Genomic DNA, 12,612 nt, shown 5'->3' on the forward strand with positions numbered 1-12,612 from the left:
GTCCCAGCGCAGCTGCGCGCGGTTGGCTCGCGCCCCGTCGCCGCAGTCCGCGACCACGTCCAGTTGCGCTTGCGCAGCATTACTCGCGAAGTTTACTGACATACTGCGGATGTTAAAATATGAGTTTATTGAGCATAGCTGTGCATTTTATATTATTACACAGTTGTTTTAAACGGAACACAATAAGACATAATAAATGTTTTACGCATTATTCTTTAAATAAAATGTCTTTAACTTTGATTCTTCTAAAAACACACATAGCTCTTTATAAGATAATATATAATAAGAATGTAATAAACATTTTCTTTGTTATAATAAAAACCGACTTGTTATAGGCATATATTTAATACTAGCTTTCCGTCCGTGGCTTTGCCCGCGAAGTCGCAGATAGACCCAGGGTTTTCCTCGCATGTTCCCGTTCCCGTGGGATTTCCGAGATAAAAATGCTTTTTATATCCTATGTCTTCCTCCCTCGGTTCTAAACTACCTCTGCACAAATTTTCAGCTAAATCGGTTAATCTGTTCTTGAGTTATAAATAGTGTAAGTAACACTATTTTCTTTTATAAATATTATATAGATTTAATATTTAGCATTATATTACGTAAATGATCGAACATATACCAATTTTATGTATCATTCGGATTAGAAAAAGAGAAAGATAAAAAACAAACAAATATAATTGGATTTAGTTAGAACTCCGTACCCAGTTTCAGTGTGTTGGTCGCTTGCAAAGTGAGGTATATAGTTCTCATCGCGGACTACTGCCTTCCTTTTCTTTCTGTTCTTTTCTGGACTTTCCGATGCATTTTGATTCGAGCTCTCTTGTAATTCACCCTGAAATTTATAAGTAATATATAAGTTTTTTTCACCACTACCTTAAGTATTACTTTTTCAGATACAGTTATTTATGAGCATGATTTTTAATCACCTCTTAAAACAAATTTAATATATGATCCTAGGAGCTTGTACCTTATTTTTTTTTTTTTTGAATGTGAAGAATCTTGTTATATAAAGCTGAAGGATTTGTTTGTTTTTTAAATGCCCTAATCTCAGCAACTACTTGACCTTTGGGTATGTATATTCTTGTTAATGTGATCCCCGATTCCTTATGTACCACGGCCGAACTCGAGACGGACCTTTAATTAATCTATATTGCTAGATATTGAAATTTCCAGTAATTTAAATAAAGCAAATAAACTTACTTCCTACTAATTAAAAGTATTAAAATAATAATGTCGCTTTATGTTACTTGACTTTCTGGATATGAAGTATTTCATTTACCTGTCCATCCTTATTGTTTCTGGTCTTTTGAACTGTTTTGCCGTGAACGCGCCTCTTGGCTTTCATAGCGAGGTACATTGGAGAATCATTGCGTCCCGTAAGCTCTAATATCGTCTGAAATGATTCAGTAACAACAAATTGAGATCCTAATGTAATCGTAAATAATCAAATTTGCGGAAAGCTTAGCATTCAAATACATATTCATGTGATCAACTTCATAAGAACTATTAACTAAGAAAGCACCTCATTGAAGGTAATAGGCGTTTAGATAGAAAAATGAATTTTTATCATTTTTATTAGTAATTATTGTTTTCAATATAAAAATAATAATATAAATTTTTAATGTAATGATAATTAATCAATCTGAATCTTTTAAAGATATGCATATCGCTTTAATTATTACTAACAGTAAAGCAATAAAAAGTCATACAGTTCAAATTTTATAATAGGTTAACAATTATTGGCTCTTAATACTTACGCCTTTAGGTCGAAAGTTCTTTATCTGTTCGACGAGCTCGTCAGCGGCCTGTTCTGATTGGTCGATGACGAAGGGGTGCGGCGCGGTGGGCGGGTTTAACTGTTTCGCACGTTTGTTCGCATCTGCTGATGCTGGTTCCCGCCATTTTATGTATTGTTGCCAACCTCGGCCGCACACTCGACTGGCATCTATCTATAACGGAATTTTTTATAACTAATAATAATACTAGTACAATATAAGTTGACAGATTTATTATAAGTTTGTATTTTCTATCAGGCTATAATGTTGTAGTTATTGTTAGTTATGTCTCTTGCATACACCTCACCAAGTTACGTAACAAACTTTTATTTATGTTATATGTCTTATATTACATATAACAGACTGTTTACCTGATTGTATATACTATATACCTGTTGTTTAGTCTGATAGTGGGCCAAATCTGAACAAAAAATTACATTCGTGGTGTTGGAAAGCGTAAATTACTTAATAATTTGAAATAGTGTAGTTATACTCACAATTTCGGAGTTATTTTTCTCCCACGCCATGACGTCTTGGTGTCTGAGTTCCAGCAAACTAATTGGCATTGAACCCCAAACCCCACTGGGGCAGTCTGTGCCGATCTCTTTTACCTATTAAATGGTATACATTCATTAAATACATACATATATATATAGAAACTCATAAAACTTTGTAATAAAAAGCATTATTTTATGATCTATTGTTAAAATTTAATAACCATCCGGAAAAAGGATCTTATACAAAGTAAGTCAAATACTTCCATAAATTTTGATGTTAATTTAAAAAACACATTTTCTTAGTTGGAATTTCCATCCTGACTGACAGAATCGGAATATAAAAGATAAGGCAGCTCCAATCTAACACAAGAAAATATGATAAAAAAAAACAGAAAATTTGTTTTCTCGGATGATTCATTTAAGAGCAACAACGCCCAAAAATATACACAAATCAAACTCATACTATCCTGACGCAGAAGCAAGTGCGAATTAATTTCTTTTTCTTTATTTTTTTCGTAAAAAGAAAGTACCTGATTGGGTAGTATCAGATCAGTTCCAAGGAAAAGTTGCAAATCCAGCAGATGCGCCAGTTCCTCAGCGGCCACCAACGAGAACGCACGCCCGGCTCTCCCGGCACGAGCACTGCGACCTGACCATTAGACACCTTAGAGATTATACTAATAGACATTTATGTTATTTTTATTATTATAGGGTTTGGTATAAAATAATAGTTTCGTTTCTTCTAGCCACATACCCTGACTGCACCCGGGTTGAGGCTTTTTAATTTTAAATGTTATTCTAAATCTAGAGGAGACAAAGAAACAAACCAAAAATCATTAAAATCCGTTCAGCCTCTTTAAGTGATATAACTGTTTCTATAGTATAGTATAGTCATTAGTGTAACTATTTATATATTACTGACTTTCCGCCCGCGGCTTCACCCGCGTGAAATTCGGTAATATCCATTTCATATCCTTTTACCCTTTTTTTCCCGATAAAAATTATCCTGTGTCCTTTCCCATGTTCAAAATTGGTTTAGTTGTTTAGACGTGAAAGCGTAACAGACAGACAGACAGACAGAGTTACTTTCGCATTTATAATATTAGTAGATATAATTAGTGTAATTTTGCATTTGCAAAACATTTTGTAAATTTAATAATTACTTATAAAATATACACACAAACACATATACTCACAGATTCTTTCATATTAATTCAGGCAGAAATTATAATATTCAGAAATAATAATGATTATTAATAGAATCAATCTGTGATGTACTGGTGTATGAAAAATTCACAGTTATAAAAGCAATGTGAAAGAAAAAAAAATTATCAAAAACTATCAATGCTATGGTATTGTGTGTTATAGTACTGTGTGTATTCACACACACATCCATCATAATAAATCATGTGTTTCTTTTCCAATTTGACTGGAGGTCTATTTAACATTATTCTAAAAAAGTATATGTAACAAGTATGTGTTTTTTTTTAGCTTACCAACTCTATGTACAAACAACTTCGGTTTAGCTGGGAAGTTATAGTTGATGACTGTGTCCAGGGACGGCAAGTCCAGCCCTCTGGCAGCTACGTCAGTGACAATGAGCACTGAACATTTCTTATTAGTGAACTTGCCGAGAGCTATCTTTCTGGCCGATGGGTCAAGTCCTGAGTAAGCATAGGTTGAGGTAATGCCTGCTTGTTGAAGTATCTATTGGAGAGAAAAATTTGATTGTAAAAATAGGAATATGAAGGTTATTTAATGAAGAAAGAGTAAAGTTTTAGGTGTGTATGCTCCTTGCTTCTTTACGTTGTCAGACCAAACTTTATTTTATGGTCTTCATCAGGAACTAGTCCAAGAATGTCTGTCTCTATTTATAATATCAACATGCAAATTGCACTTGAAATTGATAAATGCAACAAATTCTTAACTAAGCTCACAAATTAATATGTTATAATTTAAAGAGTCTCTGTCTTCTTAGATAATAAAACCTTGTATTAAGAAAAGCGGAGCAAAGCAGGTGTTATACAAACGTGAGAAGGTTGGTTATGTAAACCCAATAAATATCATACTTACTAAATGTAAATATTCCACATGATGTTTAGTGGCAGCAAACACAACTGCCTGTGGAGTGTTGGGAGTCAACACTCTATCCAGTAAAAGCAACAGTGCTGCCGTTTTCAATTCAGCTCTCACATAAATCCAACCAAGCCAAAGCGTTGATGGCAATTTCCAATCAACGTCCAATCGTATCAACACTGGATCGGTTAGGCCAGCTCTGGCGAATTCGACAAGCATTTTAGGTAGTGTAGCAGAAAAAAGTAATGTTTGCCGACTTGTGGGTAATCTTGCGACTATTTCTTGCAATTGTTCTCCGAAACCAAGCTCAAATAGCCTGTCTGCTTCATCAAATACTACAACCTCTGCAAGTTAAAAAGTGTATTGTTGAGATTTTTTTTATAAATCATTTGAATGTTTTATCACTAAAAATTAAGTATATAATGTGAATTATTATTATTCTGTTTAATCAAACATAAGTTATTCAAATTATTTATTAAATCAAATTGTACTTAAATTTTATGAAAAAAGTAGTTTAACAATTATTTTCACTTGTAAATGTAAAAACGTAAGATTTTGTTAGCATCACAATAAAACCTTAAATTAGGTGTGTAACAAGAAAGAATACTTACTGATATTGTCTAATTTGAGGTTCATCTCAATGCAGATATGTAGGAATCTACCTGGAGTAGCCACAACAATATCAGGTACATTACCAGACATTATAGCAAACTGACTGTCAATGGATTCTCCTCCCAAAATTGCTGCTGATGTAAGTCCAGTGAACTTACCGAGTTCACGAACAAAACGAATAGTCTACAAAACATAATATAATATCTATTCATTCACTGTCTAAGTTTATTGAAAATTAAAACTATTTATCTTTATAGAATATTATAGAATAATATATAAAAGTTAATATATTAGATTATAATAGATTTTTGTTATAAAGGTTTTTTTGTATTATAATAGATTTTTGTTATAAAGTTTTTTTTGGTACATCCCCAGAAATTGACCCAGGACCCCTTGGTTTTACGCTCACACATTAACCTATGTACCAAGGAGGTGGCAAACATTCTTTGTTAAGAGTATAAGTTTAAATTTATTTATTTTTAGCATACCCCAAATCAACATTGCTTAGATACAAGTGATTATTAAAAAAAAGTGTATATGTCAATAAGATGTCACACTTCTCTGTACTAAAGATAAGTTTCAACTATACATTACCTGTAATGCCAATTCTCTTGTAGGTGATAGAATGAGAGCTCTTAAGTTTTTGCCAGGCATGGCTTTATGTGCTTGTGAGGTGAGCTTTTCAAGTATGGGAAGTACAAAACAAGCTGTTTTACCAGATCCCGTGCGAGCCATAGCCACAACATCTTTATTCTCAAGGGCTATTGGTATTGTCTGTAATGATAATAAAATGTTTTGACTTTAAAATGTTAAACTTCTCGTCCACTGCTTCAAGTAAATTCATATATAGATTAAGTACAATATTTAAAGGGTGAATATAGAAAACGCTAAAGTATCCAAAATAAAAGTTATGAAGTGGTAATTAAACTTACTTTTCTTTGAATTGGTGTGGGCTGTTTATAACCCCTCTTGGTTATTCCTTTAAGAACTGGAAAGCTAAAGCCCATGGATTGAAAGCCTCCTGAATTTTTCTTCTTTTTGCTACTCTGTCCATCTTTTTTTACAATTTCCTCTGGAGAGGCTTCGAAACCCGGCAATTCATTGCCAATGTCCTTTGGAGGCAACATTATATAAGATATTTATTCACACATTTGTAAAGTTCATTAGTTTTAAATAAACTTTCTTTTAATTTGCAACACGTGCAAGTTAGGTTGTGTTGTGACAGCTGACAGCTGACAATTTAGAACTTTCAAAATTCAAATGTCATTCATCAGACACTGTCAAAGTATATATTATAAAATAGCCATGTCACAAAGCAGTACATCTCGTGATTTTTCTTAAGCACAGAGTACGCTTAATACAAGCTCATAATAAAACGACAACAAAACCTCTGACTGTCTGTACCAAACGTAACACTGGCTGAATCCATCCTAAGTGGAATCGGGAGTTGTCATATTATAAAAAAAGAAGAAGAAGATATTATGAAATAGCAAGAAGGGAGTTGCTAATAAAGAAAAATATGAAAAAGAAAATAGTAACAGTCCGTAGGTATTAATCAATCACTATTCAGCACCCCCCATTCAATAGAAAATGTAATTTATTCTCACAAGTTTCTTGTTACCCATTTGGGAAAAACTGAGATATGAAACATAGATTACCTACGACCGTTTTTCGTAATTAAAATAGAACCTTTTTTAAAAATCGGTCAAGTCGTATCTTAGGAATATACAATCAACACCGTGAAACAAGAATTTTATATTTGTAAATTTATGTAGGATTATTAGAAAAAGCCGGATATTCATATTATTAAATTAATATAAAGGCACAAACAGCCCTAATATTAAGAGACAGTAGAGAAAATTATGAGTAGGTAGGTAGTGTAATTTATCTACATTATTAAATGCTTAGATTGAGATTTTACTCTTTTGTTAATTATTGGTAAATAACTTTCAACATCTTTTGGTCAAATTTGGTCAGTTGCAATTTTTTAATACAAATGGCGATGCGTAATGTCTAACAAATATTTTTATTAATCAATTCGGTGTTTCCGGGATCTATGTACATATTAAAATAAACTAGCCTTTTTATTTGGCGTCATGTAATAATATACCATCAATATAGTACTTGCAGTAATACATTATTAAACATTTTGTCATGAGGTACCTACTGCTATTTATAACAACTTAACATTCTAGTGGTCGTAAACTGCCTTTTCCGCAACTAATCCGCATTTGGAATTTGGCATATTGCAACTAAAATTTAACCTACCTAATTACTAGCTATATGTTGCTCAATAGTTGAATTTAATTAAGATCAAAATAATGAGAGAGTTGTGGTGTATGACTGGTGAGCGGTTTTTTTTTTAATTTAAACTTAAAATGTTATTTATTATTTTCATATATTTATTTCTTCGTATAGACGCTAACCTACTTTTATATTATTAGTTTTTCGTTATTAATTTATATGCATAGAAGAGTATCTCTACAATTCTGTAAGAAACTTCACCTACAGAATATTAATGCATTCATTAAAGTTACTAATATCTTTAATCGTGATATGAGCGAAGCTGTACTTTAAGATAATATAGCTACGTATAGGATTTTGATATACGCTTAAAAAGTTTCAAGTTGAATGACTCAAGTTACGAATTGCCCTTGTGCATCAGTTGACTATAGGTTATTTTCGATACATACAATATATAAATAATTACTTTGGTAACATTGAAATTAACATAAATAATTCGCATTAAATAAATATTCCTCATTTGTCTGACCCGTTTTTTCTGGACTCTGGTATGATTGTGAAGGTAAGCTTTACCAACTCAGTAAAAATTTTATGACAATGTTTGGCTTAAAATATTACTTATGTAGCAGTATGCCCTCTAATAGTTTAGCAGTATGCTCGTTACCTTTTACCATGCCTGGAATAGATCACTTCTAAATAATAAGGCCGCCAAACAATTGTACACTTTCTTCTGTTATTTTATTATAATAATCATTATTATTATTATTTTTTTAAGTTTCCTTCCATGTACAATCTTCTTGAAGAGTTAAATAAACAAATAAAAATAAATAATTTATTATTAAGATATAGTAGATAATAGGTATCGTGAATTTCAGCATACGTGCGTTATTTTTAAGTTAAGTTCAATTGTAATAGCCATAACAATGTCATAAAATATATGAAGAAAAAAATTAATAAGATACTTGGCACGAAACGTCGATAACTCATCTATCCTTTAAAATATAAATTGACCTCTTAAAACAGGTATCTAATGATTGATTTAACGCACAGAACTTTAATATTAAAACTGCAGATTTTTTCTTTAATTAGGGTGTTCAATTACAATATTATATTTGATGTAAATATAAAAAGTGATTTATGATATAAGAGTAGCAATTATATACATTTAAATTTTTTGCGGTCGGTGCCAAAAAAAATAAATAAATAATGGAAGAACAAAAAGTGAATACAACATTGACAGACCAATTTTATTCTTGTAGTACAGCGATAAACATAAGTGAAATATTTTTTGTTCATTGATTAAAATGGTTTACGATATAAATGCTGATTTATTTGGTATTGTAATACTCAATGGCGTAGTTGATTCATAGGGTCAAGGTGCCAGTTGGTTAGATTTATAATTAAAATAAATTTAAACATTTGTGTCGAAAATGAAGTTTAAATTAGGCGTTCAGCATATATAAATTGGATCAAAGATCATACTGCGTAGCAAGGATTTTTGCAATAAATATTAGACACAATTCATGTTTGACTGATTTTAAATAAAAAAGAAAAAATACTTTCATCTGGTATATCATTAACTTCTTGAACATTTGAGGTTACCGAATGGAAAATAAGGACTTAGGAGAGCTAGGATAGCTAGCAAGGTCGTAAAATGTTTGAATTTAGGACGGTTACTACTTCCAATTTATATTAAAGTATATTATTTCAGAAAGTTTATACGAGTTACAAAAGGAGATTGTGTTTTAGGGAATAAATACTCAATTTTTACATGGATCTATAAAGGAAATACGGTCGCAGGACTTTTGAAAATAAGTACATATTTAGAGAAACCTTCACTTTTGCACGCACTCGATAAGGACAAATCAGATGCCATCTAAAAATCTAAATGAAAACGTCATATGAGGCTTGGCTCTCGCCTGTTTCCTCCTATTTGAGCCATTAAAAATATTTTTAATAAACTGAATAGAGAATATAGACTGAGACCGTATGTTTTTATTTTTTTCTTTAATAGTTCTTGATTTTAAAAACTTACCCTCTATTGACAATGGACTTTACAGGCCATTTTGATTTGAAATAAATAAATAAAGCAAATTGGTTCATCCAGTCGAAATTTCTGAGGTGATGATGCCGACAAAAAATACAGTCAAATTAATGACCTCCCGGGGTTTTAGAAGTCGGTTGAAAAATAAAATATAATTGAAAAGGATACCATGCAAAAAGGGCATAGAAGTAGTCAATATTTATATGAAAAGGGATAGTGAATCCAAACGACAGCTTTTCTATGTAGAAAACACAACACGCCTTTCCTCTTATAATGCTAGACGCGAAGAAATGTTAAAAGATTATCTCACAGGGCAGGACATGTTACGTACAGATTTTTAATAAAACTCCATTCGTGACCACGTTAGTACGCAATTTACTGTATCCATGTTTGTCCTTTTCTATTTAAACATGTAGCTAATAAGCATATTGGTTGATTAGAATAGAGAAATCTGTTTTATATCATTAAATTCAAACGTTAATCACGTGAAACATTGTAGTGGGATAAATAGGTCTTGCTGATTGTTTGTAATTAGCACCATTTGCTGCAAACTGGGTGCGATTAGGCTAAACATAATTAATTACATGAATTAACTAACTTTAGTGTAATTTTCCAATTGTGACGACAAATACAAATTTATTCCGTTTGTTGTACTTTCTTAATACAGTGAGTACATCATGCTTTCCATGCCACCGTGATATATGCAGGTTTGAATTCGTAGGTTTCTTTTTTGTTATCTGTCGACTATTTGACGTGTCAGATTTAAAGAGTCTTTCGCAATTATCTTAATTTTTTCAGAATAGTCTACAAAGTGTGATTAAACTTATGTAGGTACTGAATATTATAATTGTTGGAGATCTCAAGTGATACGAAAAAACAATATTCCTTTTGTGCAATAGTCCGACGAATTAATTAAAAAAAAAATGGTATAGAGATAGATTTTAGTTATGATTAATATTTAGGCTACATTTAAGCCGGGTACGAGGCGAATAAAGCCCCAGCTTCCAGTTCCAGTATTGAATATGGTTTAAGTATATATACGTAAAACCGCAAATTTACTTGTGTTTTATATAGTTTCGGTGGTGTGATTGTGCTTCGCGACCAAGGGAAATAGTGTTCCATTCACATTTTGCATATTTCATTCAGCTTATATAGACAACATTTCTATCATATATTCATATAAAATATATTTGAATCTATACAATATATGTTCTGTTCCCTATCCTAAGTAAAAGAGAACAGTGAAGACGAAAATATGGGCATTTGAAGTAAATATCGACACCAAGGCCAGTGATACATGCGACCGAGTTAGCTGTTTCTTCACGGCGCGGCGCATGCGCAACGGTCCTGTTATACCTGCTCACTATTACACGACATTTTAATGGCCATTAAAATTTACAAACACTTATATGCATACGTTCACAGCGTTCATTGTAAAGATGATAAATTTATATATAAAAACAAACGAATTTTGAAAAACTTATGATTATAGATAGGTATTTAAATAATATATTAAAGTAGATACGTACAAATAGATAAAAAAATGTATTGAATATGTTGAAATATGATGAAGTTGTATGATTTATTATAGTTGAAATAGTACTATAGGGAAAAAAAACTGAAGAAGTATATTTTATTTAATACTAGCTGCGACCCGCGGTTTTACCTGCGTATGTAAAGTAAAAAGTTGCCTGTATGTTATTCCAGTTCTCCAGCTGTTTACGTACCAAATTTCATTTTAATCGGCTCAGTAGTTTTTTCGAGAAAGAGCAACAAACGCACACACATCCTTACAAACTTTCGCATTTATAATACTAGTAGGATTTGTTTGTGTTAAATGCCTATTCTTAAAATAAGTAACTATAATTAGAAAATGAATTATACTGACTCTAATTCCTTCAATTATCTTTATATCAGTTAACAAATCAATTTATTATTTCCCTGGAAAAATATCGATAATAACAAACCAACTTCCGCATTTAAATAACTAATTAATACCTAAAGCACTATAAATCATTATTTTTAATTATGATCTTTTGTCCTTTACTATTTCTAGGTAATATAGCATAACAAATTGACTTTTGGAGTTGAGTACCTTGAAAAAAGATCTACCTCGATTGCATTATTATCTGTGATAAATAAACACCCACATCTGTACTAATGATACAAAGCTGAAGAGTTTGTTTCATTAGTGTAAGCGCTAATCTAAGGAGCTACTGAATAGATTTCACAAATTACACATACATATACAGTGACGAACTTACTTACTATTTAAATAGATTCGGTGAAGGAAAACATCGTAAAAACATAACAATAATGTCCAAGAATATAATAGTTCGACTACATACTACAACATCTACCATCCCGCACTTGGCCAGCGTGGTAAATAATTGCCTGTACCCTCATGGTAGGCCTGTGTCCCAGAAGTGGGAACATGTATAGGCTGAAAACAATGAGTAGTAATAGTAATTTATTGATCTGACCGGCTAAAATTAAAACAACACAAAGTTTTTGCTACAGTATTTATTAAATAATTAGATCTAAAATAAAGTAAAATACAGTAATAACATTATATAACGATAATTTTATTATAGTAACTTATATATAAATAAAAAGAATTAAAGCTTTCGATGGCATAACCTTATAATGATCATAAAAACCTATTTTGAATGTGAACAAAGGGGTATTTACAAAGAATACTTATTTTATACTCATTATATATAAATATTATACTCGCTATAACATTTTAGTACAAGTAAGGATAGAGAAATACATAGATAGATAGATAGATCGATAGATAACTCTTACTAACTCTTTATTTGCACCAATACAAAAGGACAAATACAAAAAGGACACAAACACACGACACAATTACGTACAAATAGGCGGCCTTATCGGCTAAGGTAGCGATCTCTTCCAGGCAACCTTAGATCGAGGATTAAAGTATACGACTAATAAGAGGTTGATGGTGCACAACACCAGAATTATTAAAAGATAAAAAAATAAATAATACATAAGTGTATTCCTTTTTAAATAGATATTTATTTTATGAAAAGATTTAAAAGAGAGGAAAATTACCAATTCGATTGTATTTGTTGTCTGTTACCTTTTAAATTATTACTGGGTGAACCGATTTTTTTTTTCTTTTTTTACTACTTTTTTAAAGCTGCCACATCCCATTTTGTTCCATTTGAATTTGAAAAAAATCCCGTTTAAATTAATCCGCACAGTTTGACATATTTCCAGGGTATGCTTCTTGTTGATATATAAAATAGAATATCTGTTTTCAACGGGTTCGATTCCGACTAACAATATTGGTCTTAAAAATCCTGATATTGCAGTTTTATTTTTATAAAATTGG

At 31.4% G+C, this 12,612-nt stretch overlaps 1 protein-coding gene across 1 annotated transcript; it reads right to left on the minus strand.

Moving 5' to 3' along the window:
• LOC119840407 (ATP-dependent RNA helicase DDX54) lies at window positions 1-6,199 on the minus strand (the record flags this gene model as incomplete). The annotated part of the gene is made up of 11 exons (XM_038367006.1): window positions 5,896-6,199; window positions 5,558-5,737; window positions 4,963-5,146; window positions 4,349-4,695; window positions 3,772-3,982; window positions 2,806-2,924; window positions 2,276-2,389; window positions 1,761-1,952; window positions 1,283-1,396; window positions 705-835; window positions 1-103 (listed from the first exon to the last, which is right to left on the minus strand). Coding segments are annotated over exons 1-11 (1,890 nt in total), but the record flags the coding sequence as incomplete, so codon positions are not given.
• Window positions 6,200-12,612: the final 6,413 nt, after the last annotated feature.

This window comes from Zerene cesonia, chromosome 6, assembly GCF_012273895.1.
Source record: "Zerene cesonia ecotype Mississippi chromosome 6, Zerene_cesonia_1.1, whole genome shotgun sequence".
NCBI classification, from domain to species: domain Eukaryota; kingdom Metazoa; phylum Arthropoda; class Insecta; order Lepidoptera; family Pieridae; genus Zerene; species Zerene cesonia.